Source organism: Bubalus kerabau, chromosome 5, assembly GCF_029407905.1.
Source record: "Bubalus kerabau isolate K-KA32 ecotype Philippines breed swamp buffalo chromosome 5, PCC_UOA_SB_1v2, whole genome shotgun sequence".
NCBI classification, from domain to species: domain Eukaryota; kingdom Metazoa; phylum Chordata; class Mammalia; order Artiodactyla; family Bovidae; genus Bubalus; species Bubalus kerabau.
The window spans coordinates 59726478-59753892 of record NC_073628.1 but is presented as its reverse complement, the minus strand read 5'-3'; the positions used below and the strand labels follow the sequence as shown (position 1 = coordinate 59753892).

Below are 27415 nucleotides of genomic sequence, written 5' to 3'. Positions count from 1 at the left end.
CATTACTGTTACAATTAAGAGCAGCTCAGGCCCCAGATCACTTAAAAGAAAGGCTGCATCATCATTAATCTTGCTGAGGAGCAGGCAGACATACATTGTTTCTCCTGATTCTCAGGTATATGAGTGATGGCTTATTAATCAACTAGAATAAGACTACAGACACATTTCCAGATAAGAGGAGAAAGAGTATACAATATGAAAGAGAAATGTGAAACTTTATCAAATCTTCGCCAGATATTCCAGTGCAACACTTGTCTTCTCATTAACAGCTGAACTCTTTCCAAAAGTGGTCTTAAAGCTAAGTTGGAATATTTTAAGCAAAGTTTTTTTTCATAATTTATGGGTGCACTTATGAAATTTTTAGCATGCAAAATAATTGTAATATCAGATTCAAGCCATTAGGTAAAACTCACATCACCTAACACCTAGTGCTGTAGATGCCTGCATGCTAAGTCGTTTCAGTCGTGTCTGATTCTTTGCCTCCCCATCAAATCTAGCCCACCAGGCTTCTCCGTCCATGGGATTTTCCAGGCAAGAATACTGGAGTGGGTTACCATGCCCTCCTCCAGGGGATCATCCAAAGCCAAGGATCGAACCTGCCTGTACCATGTCTCTTGCATTGGCAGGCGGGTTCCTTCTTTACCACTAGCACCAACTGGGATGCCCATTGTATTAGATACATAGTCCTAATTAACGAAATTTCCAGAGAATATATTGGCTTAAGACAATACACCTTCATATTCTTAGAGCTCCTTTGAGTCAGGAATAAGGAAAAGGCTTTGTTGGCTACTTATGCGTCACTCTGTTTGGGGGGCAACTGGGTAATGACCTGGGCTGCTGTCGCCTGGATGCTCAGCTGGGCTGGAGGATTTGCTTGCAAGTTGGCTCACTCTCCTGGCTTTTGGGGGTGGCTTCAGCACCTGACCATTTGGGCATCTCCACATCTTGCTTGAGAGACAGCTAGCTTTCCTCAGGGCCAGTGACCCCAGACAGGGAGGAGGAAGCCTCCACAGAAAGCATAATTTCTTTTTTAATTTCTTTTAAAATGAAGGTGTTAGCAGTATTAAACAGATTTCAATCTACTTAAGACTTATACTAAAGATATTTAATCTTGTTTAAGATAGATTTATGAAAATTGTGCTGTGTGCTTAGTCCCTCAATCATGTCCAACTCTTTGCGAGCCTTTGGACTCTAGCCCTCCAGGCTCCTCGGTCCATGGAATTCTCCTGGCAAGATTACTGGAGTGGGTTGCCACTTCCTTCTGCAAGGGAATATGAGTGACCCAGGGATCAAACTTACAGCTCCCTTGTCTTCTGCATTACAGGTAGATTCTTTACCCACTGAGCCATAGGGGAAGCCTATGAAAATGGCAGATCAACCCAAATGTATTTATATCACAGCAAAGTTATCCCACAAGGGACCTTGTAAAGTTCTTGTAGACAAGATGAGGAAATTGGCCAGTTAAATAGCTTATCAGATATTCATAATTTCATTAAATAAGCTGATTATCAGATGCAGGATTTTGTTCTCAGGCCTGCTCCATTGCTGTTTTGTATCAACAACCAGTTTAATGGAGCAGAGGAGATGTGCCTGGAATGATACTGAGGTACTGAAAGTGAACCCGCATTAGGACAGGTTCATCACTCAGAAAGACGCCCATGTGTGAGGTTGGACTCAATAATGGGATATTTAGCTGTGATAATTATAAGATGCTGGGCCTGGATCATAGGAATAAGCAGCACAAATACAGAAAGACTAGAAACACTTTTAAAATTTAGTGAATACTTTTCATCGATGTTGAGATCAATTTGAGCCAACACTATGATGGACAGCCAAGCCTGCTCATGAGACCAAAACTTGTATTGGTAGAAGTGTAAGAGGAGAATGAGGTTTTTCTGAGTCCTGATAGAATCAGTGCCACTCTGACCATAGTGGACTATTGTATGAGCTTGAATAAATGATCTGGTGAGAGAGACAAATACAAATTTCACATGTGATCAAATAAAAGAGAGGAGGAAAATAGCTCAGACCAGTGATAGTAAAGATGTTTATTATTAATTATGCCCTCTTTGTTTACCTTTTGTAAGTGAGTCTCAGTGAATTATTTTACTGTATTCATGTTCTATGAACAATCAAAATGAGGTGAATAAATATACTAGATCTGAACTCAGATAATCAGGACTGAAATCTCTCTACAATGTAATAACAAAGTTAATTGAGTCTTTTTCACTTGACTCCTGCAAATACGGACAACTCAAGCTTACCCAACATGGCATTATTGTTAAATACACGTATCTTGACATACATGGTGAAATTTGTAAAATTCAAGGATGAAGAGAAATTATTCTAATCTCCACAAAGTAGTGGGAATAAACCTAGACTGTTACTTAGGAGGAATCAAACTAAATAAGCATTTCACACTTAAAAAAAGTAGAGAAGCTTCAAAAAAGTGTGGGAAATCTATTAGTGATGAGAGATGCAGACTATAGGCCATGAGATTGTATAATAGACAAGTCTTTGTTAAAAGGATTAAGATATGCAAAGATTCAAAGTTTATAATTCATTTAGTAAGCATATATGTGAAAATTACTCAAAATATATTAAAAATAAATTGTAATTATGTTATGCCTCATTTAAAATATTTGTAAGAAATACTGGAAAATGCATCATTCTCCAATTAAAATTAGACACAAGCATTCAAGTGTTTCCCTTAATCTTAACCATTTGGAAATTAAGAATTATTGACTGTTCATTTCTCTGATTAGACAAGAAAGGAAAAAGATGCCTAATATCTTGTTTGAGTGATAAACAATACTGTTGCTTTCCTGTGTGATTAGATCCATGAAAATTATTGTGGTTTAAGGGTTTTTCTAGTAGTCATGTATGGATGTGAGAGTTGGATGGTGAAGAAAGCTGAACGCCGAAGAATTGATGCTTTTGAACTGTGGTGTTGGAGGAGACTCTTGAGAGTCCCAAGGAGATCCAACCAGTCCATTCTTAAGGAGATCAGTTTTGGGTGTTCTTTGGAAGGAATGATGCTAAAGCTGAAACTCCAGTACTTTGGCCACCTCATGCGAAGAGCTGACTCATTGGAAAAGATTCTGATGCTGGGAGGGATTGGGGGCAGGAGGGAAGGGGACGACAGAGGATGAGATGGCTGGATGGCATCACCGACTCCATGTAAATAGAGAGACTCGATGGACATGAGTTTTAGTGAACTCCACGAGTTGGTGATGGACAGGGAGGCCTGGTGTGCTGCAATTCATGAGGTCGCAAAGAGTCGGACACAACTGAGCGACTGAACTGAACTGAACTGATAAATATCACGTTTCCAATAAACAGAAAATTAAAGTAATGAATGTTAATTGGGAAAAAAAAGTTTTCTTTCTACATTGACTTGGTGTGAGAAGAAGTGTCAGGATTTTGGTTTCTGATAAGAACGGAAAAGAAAGAGAAAGAAGTCAGTTGAGCTACAAGATAAAATCTGTATTTTCATTTCTTGACTAAGATGCTAATTTAGTTAACCACGGTTAGCACTTCTGCACTTAAGGAGAATTCATTTAATAAGTCTCTATAGTTTTCTACCAAGAGAATCCACATACAAATTTTATATGATATGACTCACAAGACATAATTTGACCTTCAATATCAAGGACCTCTTTGCATACTTCAATCATCTGAATTTTCTTTTTTTTTTCCTTTTATTTATTTAATTATTATTATTTACTTTACAACACTGCATTGGTTTTGCCATACATCAACCTGCATCCACACGGGTGTACATGTGTTCCCCATCCTGATTCTTCCTCCCATGTCCCTCCCCATACCATCCATCTGGGTCATCCCAGTGTACCAGCTCCAAGGATACTGTATCCTGAACCGAAACTGGACTGGTGATTCATTTCTTATATGATATTATACATCTTTTAATGCTGTTCTCCCAAATCATCCCCCTCTCCCTCTCCCACAGAATTCAAAAGACTGTTCTATACATCTGTGCCTCTTTTGCTGTTTCGCATACAGGGTTGTCATTACCACCTTTCTAAATTCCATATATATGCGTTAGTATACTGTATTGGTGTTTTTCTTTCTGGCTTATTTCACTCTGTATAATAGGCTCCAGTTTCATCCACCTCATTAGAACTGCCTCAAATGTATTCTTTTTAATGGCTGAGTAATACTCCATTGTGTATATGTACCACAGCTTTCTTATCCATTCATCTGCTGATGGACATCTAGGTTGCTTCCATGTCCTGGCTATTATAAACAGTGCTGTGATGAACATTGGGGTACATGTGTCTCTTTCAGTTCTGGTTTCCTCAGTGAGGATTGCTGGGTCGTATGGCAGTTCTATTTCCAGTTTTTTAAGGAATCTCCCCACTGTTCTCCATAGTGGCTGTACTAGTTTGCATTCCCACCAACAGTGTAAGAGGGTTCCCTTTTCTCCACACCCTCTCCAGCATTTATTGCTTGTAGACTTTTGGATCACAGCCATTCTGGCTGGCATGAAATGGTACCTCATTGTGGTTTTGATTTGCATTTCTCTGATAATGAGTGATTTTGAGCATCTTTTCATGTGTTTGTTAGCCATCTGTAGGTCTTCTTTGGAGAAATGTCTATTTAGTTCTTTGGCCCATTTTTTGATTGGGTCGTTTATTTTTCTGGAATTGAGCTGCAGGACTTGATTGTATATTTTTGAGATTAGTTGTTTGTCAGTTGCTTCATTTGCTATTATTTTCTCCCATTCTGAAGGCTGTCTTTTCACCTTTTCTTTTCCTAGAAACCATAATGTAGTGAATGTAATTAACTGAACAAGAATGTAATTCATAGAGGTAATGTTAATTTCTAATTTGATTGTATAATGAGGTAAAACATTATTTCTACTTTTTTTATTCCAAGGGAAACATTGTAATTATCCAGTAATAAAACATGGACGGCTATATCAGTCATACAGTGGATACTTTCCTGCACGTGTAAATCAACAGTTTCTCTATAACTGTGATCAGTATTTTGTGCCTCCTTCACAATATTCCTCAGATTACCTGACTTGCACAGAAGAAGGATGGTCTCCAGAAGAACCATGCCTCAGTAAGTAAACTTATTTAAGTTGATATGCATAAATCTTTGAAAGAGTGAAGAGACAAAAATATACAACTGAGTAGAGTTAAGTGTTGTGTAACAAAAGTAAGGCCAAGGGGTGAATTCTATGAAAAAAAACCCAACCATGTAAATAGATCTTCCCTTTACTAGAGGCTCTTCATGTAAATCCTATGAGATACAGACTTTATAAGAATGTCTGCATCTTTTATACATACTTTAATCATAAACTAAAGAAAAATAATATGGAATGTTGATTTTCATTTGTAACAAATGTGATAGTAGCTTTCATTTTTATTGTTATGTATTATATTTGAAAACTAGTGCATTCACATTTAAATTCTATAAGGTTAATCTTTTAAGTTCTATATTAACAAATTTATGTTTTTTTCTATCATATTATTTTTCTGATCCTTAGGAGAATGTATTTTCAATAATTTGGAAAATGGATATACCCCAAGTAGTGAAAAAAAAGCTGTACAGGGTGAAACAGTAAGGGTTCACTGCTATCATGGCTACAGTCTTCAAAATAATCAGAACACAATGACCTGCACAGAGAGTGGCTGGTCTCCTCCTCCCAGATGCATCCGTGTCAGTGAGTAAACTGGGCTGAGATCCCATGTGTTCATAATTTTCTAAGACTCAGTTGTATTATCCACTCCAAAGGTTTATATCAAATTCTTGTTTTGCCAAAGGACCTACATAATTTTTTTGTTTACAAGTGTCTATGAGTGTACCTATAGATTTCTTGATAAGCATATAACAAAATACATGTATGAGTTGCCAGTCCAGGTTCGATGCACGATACTGAATGCTTGGGGCTGGTGCACTGGGATGACCCAGAGGGATGGAATGGGGAGGGAGGAGGGAGGAGGGTTCAGGATGGGGAACACATGTATACCTGTGGCGGATTCATTTTGATATTTGGCAAAACTAATACAGTTATGTAAAGTTTAAAAATAAAATAAAATTTAAAAAAAAAAAAGAAAGAAAATAGGAAAAGATCCACAAAGAAGAAACCTGTAATAACAGAGTGAGGTCAGAAAGATGGCAGGAGTCTCACTGTCTCTCCTGATATAAATGCAGACTTTGACCATCATTTGTGGATAAGAGGATCTTTGTGGGGGTCCAGGAGTCTAGCAGAGACATGACAGCATGCTGCTAGAGCACAAAGATGACAGACCCCTCAGCACAGGATTTTACCTGTGGGGAAAATAAGAGCGTGTGAGCAAGGGCGGCGTCCTCACCTTCCAGCACACTTCTCTCTCCCCTTATCCAGGACACTGGGGTCACCTGAATAGCTGGGGGGTGGGGAGAGGCCAGGAGCACAGCATCCAGAGCTAGAATTCTTCAAGGGACATGGGTCCTACTGACCACATAAAGACCCCACCAGGGAGCCCCAAACCATTGCAGACACCGTGCTTGTGGTCCTGCTCACCCCTGGACCCCTCATCTCATCCACATCCCCCTCCCCAGGGCCAGCTCCCTGTGTAGGTCTCCACGGTGGCATCTAAACCTTTGCCGATGGCCTGTGGGACATCTAGAAGCCAACCTGTCCCCGTGGGTCTGTGTGAAAGCACATGAATGTGAGCATTTGGCATTGCCCCAGGGAAGCAGCCAGGAAACTGTCGGCACAGAGACTGTCTTTGCTGCATTGATAGACGCATATGAGCTTCAGAATTCTCTCCTAGGAGGAATTGAGTACATGGGACAGGTGTATCCTTATAAAAGGTCTGAAAAGTCTCAAAATCCCTATCAATGTGACAGTGTACTTCCTTCCCCATGTCAGTCTGTAAAGACTGGAGGGAGTGACTGCTTCTTTAAATGCAAACACAGCAACCTGAGACTTCAAAGGACACAGACATCAAAGGACTAAAATGTTAACAGAGAAACACAATAGTTTTTCAGTTACTGACCCCCCGAAAATGGATATGGGTGATTTGTCTGATTAGTAATTCAAAGTAATTGCTTAAGAATTTCATTGAGATAGAAGAAAACAGTGGAGAAGGAAATGGCAACCCACTCCAGTATTCTTGCCTGGGAAATCCCATGGACAGAGGAGCCTGGAGGGCTACAGTCCATTGAGTCTTAAAGAGTCAGACACAACAGTAGCTACTTAGCATGCACTCATGCATTTCTTTATATTTAGTGTAATTATTGATAGATAAGGATGTATTAATGCTATCTTTTGTAACAGGATGTTTTATAGTTCCCTAATTCCTTTCCTCAGACTGCTTGCCTTTGTGAATTCATGATTTTTGTTATAGTAGTGTAACAATACTACTATAACTTTATAGTATGACACCCCGCTCCAGTACTCTTACCTGGAAAATCCCATGGACGGAGGAGCCTGGTAGGCTGCAGTCCATAGGGTCGCTAAGAGTCGGGCATGACTGAGCCACTTCGCTTTCACTTTTCACTTTCATGCATTGGAGAGGGAAATGGCAACCCACTCCAGTATTCTTACCTGGAGAATCCCAGGGACAGAGGAGCCTAGTGGGCTGCTGTCTATTGGGTCACATAGAGTTGGACACGACTGAAGAGACTTAGCAGCAGCAGCAGCAGTATGCATTTAATAAACTTCTCTTTACCAGTGTGAATCTAGTATAGATTCCTACTTTGTTTACCATGAGATTTGCATAAAGCCTCTTTCAGAGAGAGCAGTGTGTTTTATTCTAATAATATATAAACACAACCATATATTAAATCTCTTTCCTTTTCCCCTTCTCCATTTTATCTTTTTGATGTCATGATTTGCCTCTTTTTATAGTGTGTACTTAATTAAAAAGATAATTGTAGCTATAGTTACTTTTATATCCTTGCACTTTAACTCTTAAATAGTTAAGTGGTAACATTCCATATTGAAGTACTATAGTGTTCTGAATGTGAATGTGCACTTAAATTTACCAGTGTACTACGTATTTTCATGGAATTAATTAACGTTATTTTACTTTAGCTTGAATAATTCCTTTTCGTGTTTCAGTCAGGAAGGTCTGTGTGCCTGCTCAGTTACCTCAGTTGTGTCTGATTCTTTGTGACCCTATGGGTCACAAACCTGGACAGGTTCTCTGTCCAGGGGCTTCTCCAGGCAAGAATACTGGAGTGGGTTGCCATGCCCTCTTCAAGGAAGGTCTAGCTGTGTTCAATTTTATCAGTACTTGTTGGTCTGGTGAAGTCTTTATATTCTTTTCTTTTCTGAAGGATATTTTCAAATATTCTTCTTTGGCAGTTTTCCCTTTCAACACTTGGAATATATCATCCCACTTTCTCCTGGCCCACTAGGTTTCTGCTGAGAAATATTCTTAGATCCAAATGAAGGCTCCTTAGTAAATTCCAGGTCAGGAAGTAACGGTTAGAACTGGACATGGAGCAACAGACTGGTTCCAATTAGGGAAAGGAGTACATCAAGGCTGTATGTTGCCACCCTGCTTATTTAAATTATATGCAGAGTACATCATGAGATATACTGTATTTTCTCTAGCACACTGAGTTATTTAAAACAGCTATTTCAAATTCTTCCTTGGATAAATCACAGATCTCCAATCTTCAGATGTGAATACTGAAGATTTTTATACTTTGTTCATGTCATGATACTTTGGGTTCATATTCCTTAAGTTTTGTGGTGCTGTTTTTCTAATTAAAGTACCAGTTTCCTTTGGGTGAGAGAGAACTTTCTTCAACCCGGCTAGAGACTCTGCAGCTATCTCAGATCTTCTATAGTGGTACCTGCTGACACTTCCAGACAAGGCAATGGCAACCCACTCCAGTACTCTTGCCTGGAGAATCCCATGGACGGAGGAGCCTGGTAGGCTGCTCAGTCGGGCATGACTGAGCTACTTCACTTTCACTTTCATGCATTGGAGAAGGAAATGGCAACCCACTCTAGTGTTCTTGCTGGAGACTCCCAGGGACGGGGGAGCCTGGTGGGCTGCGGTCTATGGTGTCGCACAGAGTCGGACACGACTGAAGTGACTTAGCAGCAGCTGACACTTCTCATCCCTGTTTTGTCAGAATGTCTATGCTTCATCTCTTGTCTAGATACATTAGTGCACCAGAATTGGTATTGACAGCCTGTTGTTTGTTTCCCCCAAGTAGCAGTACATCTTAATCTTCCTGTACTTGGTCACAGATTTAAGCCAAATTTCTCTGCAAGCTCACTGGTGGTCTGTCAAGGGCTGCTCTTCCCTCTGAGTCAGTTGTAACCACAGGGATCTGGCCACAAGGTGGAAGGGTGTGTGAACGAAGCAGACAGATGTCCTGTGAAAACCTGGATTTTGACAGGAGGATTAGCTCCATGCATGAATTTTTAAGATAGGTTTGCCAGGGCTCCTAGAGTGTAGCTGAGAGGGAATTGAGATGGTTCATGAGCCACTGTAGGCATCACAGTCAAGACAGAGATCTATCTGCCTTTTACCTCATGCATGCATGAGTGAGCCTCCTCCTGGGCCCCTTGGCATATGAAATTTCAGGGGTTGGTGGTTGTTTATTTGATATTTATTTATTTTTAATTGAAGGATAATTACTTTACAGTATTACGTTGGGTTCTACCAAAAATAAAAAAGAATCAGCCATAGATTTACCCATGTCCCCTCCCCCATGAACATCCCTCCCAGCTCCCGGCCCATCCCACCCTTCTAGGTTGTTACTGAGCTCTGGTTTGAGTTCCCGGAGCCATACAGCAAATCTCCATTGACTGTCTTTTTTACATATGGTAGTGTAAATTTGCTACAGTTCCAATTAGGAACTGGTTCCAATTAGGGAAACACTAACACTCTCCATCCATCCCACCCTCTACTTCCTCCCCGGCAGCCATGTCCATTGTCTGTTCTCAGTATCTGTGTCTCTAATCAGTTCAGTTCTGTTCAGTTCAGTCTTTTAGTCGTGTCCGACTCTTTGCGACCCCAGGAATCACAGCATGCCAGGCCTCCCTGTCCATCACCAACTCGCGGAGTTCACTCAAACTCATGTTCATCGAGTCGGTGATGCCATCCAGCCATCTCATCCTCTGTCGTCCCCTTCTCCTCCTGCCCCCAATCCCTCCCAGCATCAGTCTTTTCCAATGAGTCAACTTTTCCCATGAGGTGCCAAAGTACTGGAGCTTCAGCTTTAGCATCATTCCCTCCAAAGAACACTCAGGACTGATCTCCTTTAGAATGGACTGGTTGGATCTCCTTGCAGTCCAAGGGACTCTCAAGAGTCTTCTCCAAGACCACAGTTCAAAAGCATCAATTCTTTGGCGCTCAGCTTTCTTCACAGTCCAACTCTCACATCCATACATGACTACTGGAAAATCATAGCCTTGACTAGACGGACCTTTGTTGGCAAAGGCATATCTCTGCTTTTCAATATACTATCTAGGTTGGTCATAACATTTCTTCCAAGGAGTAAGCCTCTCCATTTGTTTATGTTGTCTTTGATTTCTTTCCTCAGTGTCTTATACTTTTCTGTATACAGCTCTTATTTCTCCTTAAGTAGGTTTATTCCTAGGCATTTTATTCTTTTTGTTGCAATGGTAAATAGGATTGATACCTTAATATCTCTTTCTGATGTTTCATTGTTGGTACATAGGGATTCAATTGATTTTTGTGTATTCGTTTTGTATCCTGTCACTTTGCTAATTTCACTGATCACTTCTTGTAATTTTCTGATAGTCTCTTTTGGGATTTCTATGTGTAGTATTGTCTGTGTGCAAACAATGAGAGTTTTGCTTCTTCTTTTCCAATCTGGATTCCTTTTATTTCTTTTTCTTCTCTTCTGTAGCTAAAGCTTCCAAACAATGCTGACTAATAGTGGTGACAGTGGGCACCCTTGTCTTTTCCTGATCTTAGAGGGTATGCTTTCAGTTTTTCACCATCGAGAATAATGTCTGCTCTGGGTTTCTCATATATGGCCTTTACTATGTTGAGGTAGTTTCCTTCTGTGCTCATTTTTTGAAGAGTATTTATTATAAATGGGTGTTGAAAATTTTCAGAATTTTTCTGTATTTGTTTTGATTACCATATGAATTTATCTTGCAATTTGTTAATATGGTATATCACATTGATGGACTTGTGTATACTGAAGAATGCTTGCATCCCTGGGGTAAACCAAACTTGATGGTTGCTATCATGGTGTTCTGCTGCTGCTGCTGAAAAGTCGCTTCAGTCATGTCCAACTCTATGCGACCCCATAGATGGCAGCCCACCAGGCTCCCCTGTCCCTGGGATTCTCCAGGCAAGAACACTGGAGTGGGTTGCCATTTCCTTCTCCAATGCATGAAAGTGAAATGTAAAAGTGAAGCCGCTCAGGTGTGTCTGACACTTAGGGACCCTATAGGGACTGCAGCCTACCAGGCTCCGCCATCCAAGGGATTTTCCAAGCAAGAGTACTGGAGTGGGGTGCCATTGCCTTCTCCATATCATGGTGTACTATCTTTTAAATGTATTTTTGAATTTTGATTGCTAGTGTTCTGTTGAGAAATTTTCCCATCTATTTTCATCAGTGATATTGGCCTGTAATTTTGTGTGTGTGTGTGTGTGTGTGTGTGTTTTCTTTGTCTGGTTTTGGTATAAGGGTGATGATGGCCTTATAGAATGAGTTTGGAAGTGATCCTTCATCTGCAGTTTTTTGAAAGAGTTTTATAAGAATATTATTAGCTCTTCTTTAAATGTTTGAGAGAACTCACCTGTGAAACCATCAGACCCTGTGCTTTAATTTTTTGAGAATTTTTTTATCACATTTTTTATTTCAGTGCATGTAATTGGCTTGTTCATAATTTCTATTTCTTCCTGGTTCAGTCGTGGAAGATTGAGGTTTTCTAAGAATATGTCCATTTCTTTCAGGTTGTCTATTTTATTGGCATATATTTGCTCATAATAGGTTCTTATGATCATTTGTATTTCTGTATTTCTGTTGTAACCTCTCCTTTCTCATTCCTAATATTGTTGATTTGATTCTCCCATTTTTTCTTGATGAGTTTGCCTAATTGTTTGTCAATTTTGTTTATCTTCTCAGAGAAGCAGCTTTTAGTTTTATTAGTCTTTACTGTTGTTCCTTTGCTTCTTTTTCATTTATTTCTGCTCTGATCTTTAGAATTTCTTTCCTTCTACTTACTTGGGGTTTGTTTTTTGCTCTTCTTCATCAAGTTGTTTTAGGTGTAAATTAGGTTGTCTATTTGATGTTTTCCTTGTTTCTTCCTATAAACTTCCCTTTTAGAACAGCTGTGCTGCATCCTATAGGTTTTGAGTTGTTGTGTTTTCACACAAGCTTTGTATGGATCAGCAAGATGAAGTCCTCTCTGTCTCTTCTAATTTATCTTGAAACAGTAAATCACAGTTTCCGTTTATGAACTGATGAACACTCTTTCACATCTGATGTGAAACACAGACAAACTCTTTGAGCTGCTGTGTCAATAACAGGTAAAATTTATATTTATGCAAATTTTATTCCTAATGATCAAAAGGACAAGGATGAAGGGACAACTGGGCTGCCCAGCCTGGGAGTCATGGTTCGGAAAGATAAGCCCCCAGAAATTCTGACTTTGAAGTCCAGAGTAACTTGTGCAGAAGAAAGCCAGAGGGCTTTAGGAAAGAGAGCTTCTGTTCTTTAAAGGCATACAAAAATCTCACATGCTCTGTGTCCCAGTAAAGAGGCATCAATGGGAAAGAAGCTTGGGTTAGACTAATTTGGTTATCTTCATGAAACTTCTAGAGAGATAGGAGATGATTTGGATCATAGATACTGGTGTCAGCCATCATGAGAGACAAGTGCAACTTTAGAGTTCTCCCTAACACACACATACATAGCTTAATAGCACCAGAGGCTAAACAACTCACCAGCATGACAGCACCAACCCCAAATTCCACTGGGCTCCACAGCTGCTACACCTGCATCTCACCCTGCTCTTGGGTGTGATATCACCAGCTCAAGTATTTTTAGGCCCTGAAGCCAGCTCCATCAACATTTCATCCTGCCTATGAATGGGCTGGAAGCCACCACATGAGGCAGAGTCTGGCAGCCAACAGAGGAGGAGGTGGAACCCTTTCCTACCAGTGCACCCAGAGTAGTTGGCACTGACACAACAGAAGGGCACTCCTATAGCATCTAGATCTGCAGCCCAGATCCTACAGAGGGGACCATTCTGCTGGGCCCCATAAACTTCTACATAAGACCAGTTCTCTAAGATCAGGAATATAACTAACTCTTAGAAATAAACACAGATTTAGGTAAAATCATGAGACAGAAAAATGCATTCCAAATGAAAGACCCAGACAAAATCTCAGAAAAGTCACTAAACAAAGTTAAGATAAGCAATCTACCCAAGAAAGCATGCTAGGTAATAACCATAAAGATGTTCAACGGACTCTAGAGAAGAATGGATGAAAACAGAATTTTAAGAATAAGAAAATATAAAGATGAACTAAACAGTGCTGAAGGATACAACAGCTGAAATGAAAAAATACACTAAAAAAAATCAATAGCAGATTAGGGGATTCAGAAGAATGGATCAGAGGTCTGGAAACAGGATAGTAGAAACTTACCAAATAGCATAGGAAAAAGAAAAATAAATTTTAAAAATGAGGCTAGGTTAACAGACATCTGGGACAACATCAAGTGAAGTACCATTCTTATTATAAGGATCTAAAATAGAGAGAGACAGAGACTTATTTGAAGAAATAATAGCTAAACTTTTCTAACCTGGGGAAGGAAACAGACATTCAGGTCTCGAAATCAGACAGTCCCCAAAAGAGATGAACCTGAAGAGGTCCATACCAGGACACAGCATCATTTAATGGAAAAAATTAAAAATGTTGTTCCAAAGTAAATGGCAATGGGATCATATTTATCAATAATTACCTTATATGTAAATGGGTTGGATGCATCAGCCAAAAGACAAAGACTGGCTGAATAGATACAAAAACAAGACCCCTCTATATGCTGTCTACAGAAGACCCACCTCAAACCAAGGGAAACATACAGACTGAAAGTGAAGGGCTGGAAAAGATATTTCATGCAAATGGAGACCAAAAGAAAGCAGGAGTAGCAATACTCATATCAGGTAAAATAGATTTTGAAATGAAGGGCGTGAAAAAAGACAACAAAAGACACTACATAATGATCAAAGGATCAACCCAAGAAGAAGATATTACAATTATAAATATATATGCACCCAACATAAAGGCACCTCAATACCTAAGGCAAACGCTAACAAGTATGAAAGGGGATATTAACAGTAACACAATAATAGTGGGAGACTTTAATACCCCACTCACACCTATGGTTAGATCAACTAAACAGAAAATTATCAAGGAAACACAAGCTTTAAATGATACAATGAAACAGTTAGACCTAATTAATATCTATTGGACATTTCACCACCAAAAAATGAATTTCACGCTTTTTGCAAGTGAAGACAGAACATTCTCCAGGACAGATCACATCCTGAACCATAAATCTAGCATTAGTAAATTAAAAAAAAAAATGGAAATAATTCCAAGAATCTTTTCTGATCACAATGCACTAATATTAGATGTCAACTGCAGGACAAAAACTATTAAAAATACCAACATATGGAGGCTAAATAACATGCTTCTGAAAAACCAGCAAATCATGGAAGAAATCAATAAGGAAATCAAAATATGCACAGAAACAAATGAAAATGAAAACACAACAACCCCAAACCTATGGGATTCAGTAAAAGTAGTGCTAAGGTGAAGGTTCATAGCATTACATCTTACCTCAATAAAGAAGAAAAAAGTTAAATAAATAATCTAACTTGACACCTAAAGCAACTAGAAAAAGAAGAAATTAAGAACCCCAGTGTTAGTAGAAGTAAAGAAATTATAAAAATTAGGGCAGAAAGAAACAAAGGAGACTATAGCAAAAATCAGCAAAACTAAAAGCTGGCTCTTTGAGATGATAAATAAAAGAGAGAAACCATTAGCTAGACTCATCAAGGGGAAAAAAAAAAAGAGAAAAATCAAATCAACAAAATTAGAAATGAAAATGGAGAGATCATAACAGACAACACAGAAATACATAGGATAATAAGTGACTACTATTAGCAACTACATGCCAATAAAATGGACAACTTGGAAGAAATGGATGAATTCTTAGAAAAGTAGAACCTTTCAAAACTGAAGCAGGAAGAAACAGAGGGTCTTAACAGACCCATCACAAGCACAGAAATAGAAAATGGAATAAAAAATCTTTTGGCAAACAAAATCCAAGGACCAGATGGCTACACAGGTGAATTCTACCAAAACTTTAGGGAAAAGCTAACACCTAGGTGGCAAGAATACACAGAAGAACTGTAGAAAAAGATCTTCACGACCAAGATAATCATGATGGTGTGATCACTCACCTAGAGCCAGACATCCTGGAATGTGAAGTCAAGTGGGCCTTAGAAAGCATCACTATGAACAAAGCTAGTGGAGGTGGAGTTCCAGTGGAGCTATTTCAAATCCTGAAAGATGATGCTGTGAAAGTGATGCACTCAGTACGCCAGCAAATTTGGAAAACTCAGCAGTGGCCACAGGACTGGAAAAGGTCAGTTTTCATTCCAAGCCCAAAGAAAGTGAAAGTGAAAGTGAAAGTGAACACCACACAATTGCATTCATCCAACACACTAGTAAAGTAATGCTCAAAATTCTCCAAGCCAGACTTCAGCAATACGGGAACCGTGAACTTTGAGATGTTCAAGCTGGTTTTAGAAAAGGCAGAGGAACCAGAGATCAAATTGCCAACATGCGTTGGATCATGGAAAAAGCAAGAGAGTTCCAGAAAAACATCTCTTTATGCTTTATTGACTATGCCAAAGCCTTTGACTGTGTGGATCACAATAAACTGTGGAAAATTCTGAAAGAGATGGGAGTACCAGACCACCTGACCTGCCTCTTGAGAAATCTGTATGCAGGTCAGGAAGCAACAGTTATAACTGGACATAGAACAACAGACTGGTTCCAAATAGGAAAAGGAGTATGTCGAGGCTGTATATTGTCACCCTGTTTATTTAACTTCTATGCAGAGTACATCATGAGAAATGCTGGACTGGAAGAAGCACAAGCTGAAATCAAAATTGCCAAAGAAATATCAATCACCTCAGATATGCAGATGACACTACCCTTATGGCAGAAAGTGAAGAGGAACAAAAAAGCCTCTTGATGAAAGTGAAAGTGGAGAGTGAAAAAGTTGGCTTAAAGCTCAACATTCAGAAAACGAAGATCATGGCATCCTGTCCCGTCACTTCATGGGAAATAGATGGGGAAACAATGGAAACAGTGTCAGACTTTATTTTTGGGGGCTCCAAAATCACTGCAGATGGTGATTTCAACCATGAAATTAAAAGACATTTACTCCTTGGAAGGAAAGTTATGACCAACCTAGATAGCATATTCAAAAGCAGAGACAATATTTTGCCAACAAAGGTCCGTCTAGTCAAGGCTATTGTTTTTCCTGTGGTCATATATGGATATGAGAGTTGGACTGTGAAGAAAGCTGAGCACCGAAGAATTGATGCTTTTGAACTGTGGTGTTGGAGAAGACTCTTGAGAGTCCCTTGGACTTCAAGGAGATCCAACCAGTCCATTCTAAAGGAGATCAGTCCTGGGATTTCTTTGCAAGGACTGATGCTAAAGCTGAAACTGCAATACTCTGGCCACCTCATGTGAAGATTTGACTCATTGGAAAAGACTCTGATGCGGGAGGGATTGGGGGCAGGAGGGAAAGGGGATGACACAGTATGAAATGGCTGTATGGCATCACTGACTCGATGGACATGAGTTTGGGTGAATTCTGGGAATGGGTGATGGATAGGGAGGCCTGGTGTGCTGCAATTCCTGAGGCCACAAAGAGTCAGACACCACCGAGTGACTGAACTGAACTTAACTGATCCTACTCAAATTCTTCAGAAAATTGCAGAGGAAGATAAACTCCCAAATTCGTTCTCTGAGGTCACCATCACCCTAATTCCAAAAGTAGACAAAGATGCCACAAAGAAAGAAAACTATAGGCCAATATCGCTGATGAACATAGACGCTAAACTCTTCAACAAAATTCTAGCAAACAGAATCCAGCAACATATTAGAAAAATCATACATCATGACAAGTGGGTTTTATTCCAGGGATGCAAGATTTCTTCAATATTTGTAAATCAATCAATGTGATATACAACATTACTAAATTAAAATATAAAAAACATGATTATCTCAATATATGCAAAGAAAGCCTTTTTAAAAATTCAAAATCCATTTATGATAAAAAACTCTCCAGAAAGCAGGCATAGAAGGAACATACCTAAACATAATAAAAGCCATATATGATAAACCCACAACAAACATTATCTTCAACAGCAAAAAATTGAAAGTATTCCCCCTAAGATCAGGAAGAAGACAAGGGTGCCCACTCTCACCACTACTATTCAACATAGTTTTGAAAGTTTGATTGACAGCAATCACAGAAGAAATGGAAATAAAAGGAATCCAGATTGAAAAAGAAGAAGTAAACTCTGTTTGCAGATTCTATACATAGTAAACCCTAAAGACACCACCAGAAAATTACTGGGGCTAAGAGATGAATATAGTAAAGTTTCAGGATATAAAATTAATACACAGATATCCCTTGCATTCCTATACATTAACAATGAGAAAACAGAAAGAAAAATTAAAGAAACGATCCCATTCACCATTGCGATGAAACGAATAAAATACTTAGGAGTAAGTCTACCTAAAGAAACAAAATACTTATATATAAAAAGCTATAAGACACTGATGAAAGATATAAAAGATGACAAAAATAGATGGAGAAATACACCGTGTTCAAGGATCAGAAATCTGCATAGTGAAAATAAATATAGTACCCAAAGCAATCTATACATTCAATGCAATCCCTATCAAGCTTCAATGGCAATTTTCATAGAACTAGACAGATGATTTAACAACCAAAAGTTGGCTTAAAGCTCAACATTCAGAATATGAAGATCATGGCATCTGGTCCCATCACTTCATGGGAAATAGATGGGGAAACAGTGGAAACAGTGTCACACTTTATTTTTCTGGGCTCCAAAATTACTGCAGATGGTGACTGCAGCCATGAAATTAAAAGACGCTTACTCCTTGGAAGGAAAATTATGACCAACCTAGATAGCATATTCAAAAGCAGAGACATTACTTTGCCAACAAAGGTTCGTCTAGTCAAGGCTATGGTTTTTCCTGTGGTCATGTATGGATGTGAGAGTTGGACTGTGAAGAAGGCTGAGCGCCAAAGAATTGATGCTTTTGAACTGTGGTGTTGGAGAAGACTCTTGAGAGTCCTTTGGACTGCAAGGAGATCCAGCCAGTCCATTCTGAAGGAGATCAGCCCTGGGATTTCTTTGGAAGGAATGATGCTAAAGCTGAAACTGCAATACTCTGGCCACCTCATGTGAAGCGTTGACTCATTGGAAAAGACTCTGATGCTGGGAGGGATTGGGGGCAAGAGGAGAAGGGGACGACAGAGGATGAGATTGCTGGAAGGCTTCACTGACTCTATGAACGTGAGTCTCAGTGAACTCCGGGAGTTGGTGATGGACAGGGAGGCCTGGTGTGCTGAGATTCATGGGGTCTCAAAGAGTCGGACACGACTGAGCGACTGATCTGATCTGATCTGATGGAAATACAAAAGAATCTTGAATAACCAAAGCAATCTTAAGAAAGAAGAATGGAACTGGAGGAATCAGCATGACTGACTTCAGACTATACTACAAAGCTACAGTCATCAAGACAGTATGGTACAGGCACAAGCCAGAAATATAGATTAATGGAACAAAATAGAAAGTCCAAAGATAAATCCACACACCTAGGGACACCTTATCTTTGACCAAGGAGATAAAAATATACAATGGAGAAAAGACAATCACTTTAACAAGTGGTGCTGGAAAACTGGTCAACCACTTGTAAAAGAATGAAACTAGAACACTTTCTAACTATACGCAAAAATAAACTCAAAATGGATTAAAGATCTAAATGTAAGAACAGAAGCTATAAAACTCCTACAGGAAAACTTACACAAAACACTCTCTGACATAAATCACAGCAGATTCTCTATGACCCACCTTCCATGGTAATGGAAATAAAAGCAAAAATAAACAAATGGGACTTAATTAAACTTAAAAGCTTTTGTGCATCGAAGGAAACTGTAATAAAGGTGAAAAGACAGCCTTCAGAGTACGCGTAAATAATAGCAAATGAAGCAACTGGCAAAGAACTAATCTCAAAAGTATACAAACAACTCATGCAGCTCAATACCAGAAAAATAAATGACCCAATCCAAAAATAGGCCAAAAAATATACAGACATTTCTCCAAAGAAGTGATTCAGATGGCTAATAAGCACATGAAAAAATGTTCAACATTACTCATTATCAGAGAGTTGCAAATCAAAACCACAATGAGGTACCATCTCATGCTGGTCAAAATGACTGCTATCAAAAGTCTACAAACAATAAATGCTAAAGAAGGTGCAGAGAAAAGTGAACCCTCTTACACTGTTGGTGGAAATGCAAGCTAGTACAGCCACTTTGGAGAACAGTGTGGAGATTTCTTAAAAAACTGAAAATAGATCTGCCATACAACCCAGCAATCCCAGTGCTAGGCACACACATTGAGGAAACCAGAATTGAAAGACACGTGTACCACAATGTTCATCATAGCACTGTGTACAATAGCTAGGACATGAAAGCCACCTAGATGCCCATTGGCAGAAAAAAATGGATAGGAAATCTGTGGTACATATACACAAAGGAATATTAGACAGGTGTTAAAAAGAACACTTTTGAATCATTTCTGATGAGGTGGATGAAACTAGAACCTATTATACAGTGATGTAAGTCAGAAAGAAAAACACCAATATAGTATATTAATGAATATATATGGAATTTAGAAAGGTGGTCACCACGACCCTATATGTGAGACAGCAAAAAGAGACACAGATATAAAGAACAGACTTTTGGACTCTGTGGGAGAAAGCGAGGTGGGGATGATTTGAGAGAATAGCATTGAAACATGTATATTACCATATGTGAAATAGATCACCAGTCTAAGTTTGATGTATGAAACAGGGCACTCAAAGCTGGTGCACTGGGACAACCCAGAGGGGTGGGATAGGGAGGGAGGTGGGAGGGGGGTTCAGGATGGGGGTACACCCGTGGCTGACTCATGTCAATGTATGGCAAAAAACTAAAATATTGTAGTTAGCCTCCAAATTAATTAATTAATTAATATTTTAAAAGTTGTTGTTCTATTGCCAAGTCATGTCCAACACTTTGTGACCCCATGGACTGCAACAGGCCAGGCTTCCCTGTCTCTCACCATCTCCCAGAGTTTGCCGAAGTTCATGTCCATTGAATTGGTGATGCCATCCAACCATCTCATCCTCTGTCAGCCTCTTCTCCTTCAAGAGAAAAGGCAGTAGTTACCTACAAGGAGACTCTTACAAATATCAATAGCTTCTGAAGAATCTTTTTTTTTTTGGTCAAAAGGGACTGGTACAACATATACAAAGAGATGAAAGGAAAAAAAAAACTTGCAGCCAAGACTACTGTATCCAGGAAATCCATATTGCAACCATAGTGTGATGTCCCTTCACACCTGTCATAATGGCTACCATGAAAAGGACAATATCAAGTGTTGTCAAAGATGTGGAGGAAAAGGAATATTTGTGCACTGTTGGTAGGGTTGTAAACAGGCAGAGTTGCTATGGAAAAGAGGATAGCGTTTCCTTTAAAAAATAAAAATAGAACTGCTGTATGATCCAGCAATTCCACTACTGGGTACTTATTCAAAGGAAACAAAAACACTAATCTAAAAAGATATATGTACTCCAATGTTCATTGCATTGAATGACCAGGATTTGGAAGCAACCTAGAAAGTCCACTGATAGGTAGATAAAGATGTTTTATATATATACATGCAATATGAACTATAACCAAGCCATAAAATATGAAACATTTCCATTTTCAACAACATGGATGTGTCTAGCATGTATTATTTTAAGTGAAGTAGGTAAGATAGAAAAAGACAAATGCCACATGATTTCACTTATTTATGGGATCTAAAAACAAAACAAAATCAAAGGAAAACAGGCTCATATGGATACAAAAATTTAATGAGTTGTTGCAAGAAAAGAGGAGGGGGTTGGCAAGGTAGATACAGGGGATTTAAAAGTACAAACTCCAGTTATGTAATAAAGCCAGGGGGATGTAATATACAACATACAGAATATGGTCAATAATATTGTAATAAATTTGATATGGACAGATTGCTACTAGACATACTGGTAGTCACTTTATAATGTATGTAAAAGTAGAATCATTTTGTAGCCCATTTGAAGCTACCATACTGTTATACATCCAACATTTCAATAAGAAATTCATTTCAAAAAGGATGAAGGGGCATACTGAACAAGTAGTAGTAGCATTGTGTTTATGGAGACAAATAGCTTGCAAGTTTCAAATATTTGTCCATTTTAAAATCCTTTAACTTGTTCCGAGTATTCTTTTTGTTTAATTCTTATTTTAAAATCCAAAGTAATATTTGATTGTATTAATATTTTTAATTTAAAGATTATATTTGTACTTTACTCTTTGACCTCTGTACTTCATACAGAAAATATTGGATGTTCTCAACCACCTCAAATAGACCATGGAACCATTAACTCATCTAGCTCTGCAGAAGAAAGGAGAGAAATACATGAACAAAGGCTGTATGCACATGGCACGAAGTTAAGTTATACTTGTGAAGAAGGCTTCGAGATATCTGAAAATAATGTGATAATATGCCAAATGGGAAAGTGGAGCTCTCCACCTCAGTGTGTAGGTGAGGACACTAGGCAAACCAAACTCTATTTTCATTACCATTCATTAAAACTAATCAATTGTCTTCAAAGTCATGAGACTCATCCAAATATTTCATGTAATTTATCTACTTATAGGTCATTTATGTATTAAAATAAAATGTATATATTTATACATTAAATCAAATTTGACATATAAAATTAACCATTTTTGTTATTAATAATTCCATTAGTTCTATAGAGAATCACTTTTCAATGTGGCAATTATTTTGTATTAACACCAGATGTGCAATAAAATTAAACCTAACTATTTATATTAGTAAGCCTATTTATATTCCTATCTATTTAAGTTTCAAAAAAAATGTCTTTTGTCTTCCCTAAAATGTCCCTTTTAATTTCTTACAATATATAGTACTTTCCCTGAGTTGATTTTTGGAGTCTCAATGTGTTTTTCTTTTATTACTCATGATTGATTAGAGAGCACTGATGGTTTCTTTCATATATTGATAATTTAGGTTTCAAGTTCTTGCTCAAGTGGACACACACCAGGATGGTGATTTTAGGAAAAATTTGTGCACTTTCCTCCCATATCATGGAGGTTCCTGTATAATCATTTATTATTTTCAAGTAAAATTACCGAATATATTGACCAGTTCAGTTCAGTTCAGTCGCTCAGTCATGTCCGACTCTTTGTGACCCCAAGAATCGCAGCATGCCAGGCCTCCCTGTCCATCACCAACTCCCGGAGTTCACTCAGACTCACGTCCATCGAGTCAGTGATGCCATCCAGCCATCTCATCCTCTGTTTTCCCCTTCTCCTCCTGCCCCCAATCCCTCCCAGCATCAGAGTCTTTTCCAATGAGGAAACCCAGGTCTCCTGCATTGTAGGCAGACGCTTTACCATCTGAGCTACCAGGGAAAGTTTGATTTGTTGTTGCAGTTAATTATTCAGTCATTTCTGACTCTTTGCGACCCCATGGACTGTAGGAAGCCAGGCGTCCCTGTCATTCACTGTCTCCTGGAGTTTGCTTAAACTCATGTTCATTGAACTGGTGATACCACTCAACCATCTCATCCTTTGCAGTCCCTTCTCCTCCTATCCTCAATCTTTCCCAGCATTAGTGCCTTTTCCAATGAGTTGGCTCTTTGTATCACGTGACTTCTCTGATGGCTCAAACCGTAAAGCATCTGCCTACAATGCGGGGGACCTGGGTTCAATCCCTGAGTTGGGAAGATCCTCTGGGGAAGGAAATGGCAACCCACTCCAGTACTCTTGCCTGGACAATCCCATGGACGGAGAAGCCTGGTAAGCTATAGTCATGGGGTAACAAAGAGTCGGACAGGACTGAGCGACTTCACTCACTTTCACTTTCATTTTCATCAGGTGACCAAAGTATTGGAGCTTCAGCTTCAGCATCAGTCCTTCCAATGAATATTCAGGATAGATTTCTTTTAGGGTTGACTGGCTTGATCTTGAAGTGCAAGGGACTCTCAAGATTCTTCTCCAGCACCACAGTTCAAAAGTATCAATTCTTTGGCACTCAGGCTTCTTTATTGTCCAACTCTCAAATTGGTCCATGACTACTGGAAAAGCCATAGCTTTGACTAGGTGGACTTTTGTTGGCAAAGCGATGGCTCTGCTTTTTAATATGCTCTCGAGGTTTGTCATAGCTTTTCTTCCAAGGAGCAAGCGCCTTTTAATTTCCTGGCTGCAGTCACAAACTGCAGTGATTTTAGAACCCAAGAAAATGAAGTCTGTCACTGTTTTCATTTTTTTCCCCATCTATTTGCCACGCAGTGATGGGACCAGGTGCCATGACTTCCATTTTTTGAATGTTGAGTTCTAAGCCAGCATTTTCAGTCTCTTCTTTCACCTTCACCAAGAGCCCCTTTAGTTCCTTTACTTTCTGCCCTTAAGGTGGTGTCATCTGAGGCATAGCTGAGGTTATTGGTATTTCTCCTGGCAATCTTGATGCCACCTTGAGCTTCATCCAGCCAGGTATTTTGCATGACGTATGCTGCATATAAGTTAAATAAGCAGGATGACAATATACACCCTTAAAGTACTCTTTTTCCAATTTTGACCCAGTCAATAGTCCATGTACAGATCTAACTGATACTTCTTCACCCACATAGTTTTCTCAGGAGGAAGGTAAGGTGGCCTGGTATTCCCATCTCTTCAAGAATTTTCCACAGTTTGTTGTGATCCACACAATCAAGGACTTTAGCATAGTCAATGAAGCAGAAATAGATGTGTTTCTGGAATCTCCTTGCTTTTTCTGTGATCCAGTGAAGGTTGGCAGTTTGATAACACTAACTAAATTATCTCAGTTTCACATCATTTAAGGTGCAGTTTGAACATCCTCTGATATACATCACAGATTTCAGGTCTCTGTTCCAGTACTATGGCTGAACTCTGCTCTTATCATGACCCAATTTGCTGTTAATTTATCAACCATTTCTTTATAATATGAAATTCTCTAAGACATTTAACATAATGCAAGGTAACATATTTTGATAAAGGCAAAAATAGAAACATTCATAATTTAGAAGGGCTGTCATGGGAGAAGAGAATTTAAATTTGAGAAGTATGCAGCTCTACATCTTAGAATGTCACCATTCTCATGTTGTATTTTTGATAATATAGAGACAGTCAATGTGACTAAATCAAGATTTCTGACACTTGTCTCTAGGTATAAGAGAAATACTGTAAATATTCATTGGTTTGATATGTATTTATTTTCTGGAATATAATCAGTGGTGGCTATGAATCTTTAAAGATGTACTAAACAAATGCGTATTCTTTTTTCTTTCAGACACAAATTGTGTTAACTTGCCCACCTTTGAGGATGCTGTACTCATAGATAGGGAGAAGAATTTTTATAGGTCAGGAGAACAAGTGGCTTTTAAATGTCTATCATATTACCAGTTGGATGGATCTAATACTATACAGTGTGTTAAGAGCAAATGGATAGGAAGGCCAGCATGTAGAGGTACTTTGGTAAAATTTTAAAATTTATATAAGTATCTGAAGTAATATAATGTAGAAAATTGTCTCCACTATCATTAAATGGACATAGATTACTTTTAGGCCAGGTCAAAAGCAGTTTGTGCCTGAATATAAAAAGAGATGGACTTGTGTTCCCAGTGTTTGGTGTTGTAGCCCAATAGTTCTCAAAGCATAGTCCTGGCAGAGCATTCTCAGCACATTCTGTAAACTGTTAGATATGCAAGCAGATTCACAGGCTCACTCAGACTTGTTGAATCTAAACCTCTGGGGCTGCAACTCTGATAATGTCTTGATGATTCCCAAGGAATTCTGTGTATATTTCAGTTTAGGATCCATGGCTACAGCTTCTTGTAGTTACAGCTTCTTCATCCCCTGAATAACATGAGGAATGCACATAATTGATGGTGGTGTCCTTAGCATTTGCCCCAAAATATCATTAAAGTATAGTTTTTTAAATTTACACTTTTTTTTCTATTATTTTTCCAGATCTTCTGTTCAAATCTTTAATTAATCATCTTTTCCTTGCAACTATAGTATTCTTCAGAGTGTGTTAATTCTTGATCAAGTCTCTAAAGAAGAACCTACTGTGTTTATTTTCTGAAAGGCCCTAAAGTTATATCTCATAAACAGGATGAATGTAAACCAAATCTTGATGTCAAATGATATTTTTATTATGTTTTGTTTATGGTTTATAAATTCATTTTGAATTTATATACTTTATAATTTTTATTTTACTAACCTCAAAAAGAGATTTACAGGAAAACTTTTTTTTCAGTGCCCTAAAAATTGTGTATCACTTTTCTAGTGAAGTATATGGGAGAGATTTAAGATACAGAAGTTTAATTCATGCTGAAAAATATTGCTTTATTTCCTTTCCCTTAACCTTCCTATAAACTGAGGACAACTAGCAGTCTTTCATGACAGATTAACTGTTGAATCAAAACAACCGTGGAATATATTTGACATTCTATTTCCTCCTTGCTGTTCATGATAATCATTATATTAGAGATCCTTTTTTATCTTTCTATTCAGATGTTTCCTGTGTGAATCCACCTCAAGTGGAAAATGCTATTATACACAATCAGAAGTCTAAATATCAAAGTGGTGAGAGAGCACGTTACGAATGCATTGGGAATTATGACCTTTTTGGAGAGATAGAAGTTGTATGTTTAAATGGAACTTGGACAGAACCACCTCAGTGTAAAGGTAGAGTATCTTACTCACTCTGTCCACCCAATTTAGAGAATATAATAACAAGATATATTGAATCAAAATTAGGATGAAGTCGCCTTTCTGGAATAATTTTTAGTTGCAAAAAAAAATGATGCTGAAAATCCAGTTCTTTTGTGGTCTTAATATGTAGTCTAACATGTTTATTGTATGACAGTGTTGACCAGATTTGAGAAGTTGGAATCATGGGACATTTCCTGTCTTAAATCACTAAGATAGTTGTTTTCTGAAGATAAGTGTGTAAAAGATACCATAGTTACATTTAACAGCCCAAGAAATTCCACTTTGAGACATGGAATAAGCAGCTGGGGCCTGATCACAAAGTCTGACATAGATGTGGCCAGCTGTACCTATGGATGATATTTAAAGAAAGGTTACTAGCTGAGTTCCAGCAGAGCTATTTAAAATCCTATGGGATGATGCTACAAAAGTGCTGCACTCATTATGTCAGCAAATTTGGGAAACCCAGCAGTAGTCACAGGAGTGGAAACTTTGCAGTCACATTGCAGTCATCTCCCATGCTAGTAAGGTTATGTTCAAAATCCTCAAGCTAAGCTTGATGTGAATAGCTGATTCATTGGAAAAGACCCTAAACTGGGAAAGGTTGAAGGCAGACAGAGAAGAGGGTGACAGAAGGTGAGATATTTGGGTGACATCACCAATTCAATGGACATGAACTTAGGCAATTCTGGGAGAGGTCAGGGACCTGGAAACCTGGCATGAGCAGTCCACGGGGTCACAAAGTGTTAGACATGACTTGGTGACTGAACAATAACTAGCTGAACTCATTCAGGAAATGAGTGTACACATAAAAATAAAGAGTCTGAACTTGGTACTGGGACACTTCAGTGTTTAGAGGTAAGACAGGATGGGAATCTAAACCAAGAAATGCATTCAGTTCAGTTCAGTTCAGTTCAATCGCTCAGTCATGTCCGACTCTTTGAGACCCCATGAAACACAGCATGCCAGGCCTCCCTGTCCATCACCAACTCCCGGAGTTCACTCAAACTCATGTCCATCGAGTCAGTGATGCCATCCAGCCATCTCATCCTCTGTCGTCCCCTTCTCCTCCTGCCCCCAATCCCTCCCAGCATCAGGGTCTTTTCCGATGAGTCACCTCTTTGCATGAGGTGGCCAAATTATTGGAGTTTCAGCTTCAGCATCAGTCCTTCCAATGAACACCCAGGACTGATTTCCTTTAAGATGGACTGGTTGGATCTCCTTGCAGTCCAAGGGACTCTCAAGAGTCTTCTCCAACACCACAGTTCAAAAG

General features: G+C 38.8%; 1 protein-coding gene across 1 annotated transcript in view; it reads left to right on the top strand.

Moving 5' to 3' along the window:
- Window positions 1-27415, top strand: part of LOC129654239 (complement factor H-like) — a 143035-nt gene that overhangs the window by 102051 nt on the left and 13569 nt on the right. The window contains 2 exon segments of the mRNA XM_055583756.1: window positions 24719-24895; window positions 25945-26118. Coding sequence (XP_055439731.1) covers window positions 24719-24895; window positions 25945-26118 — 351 coding nt within the window.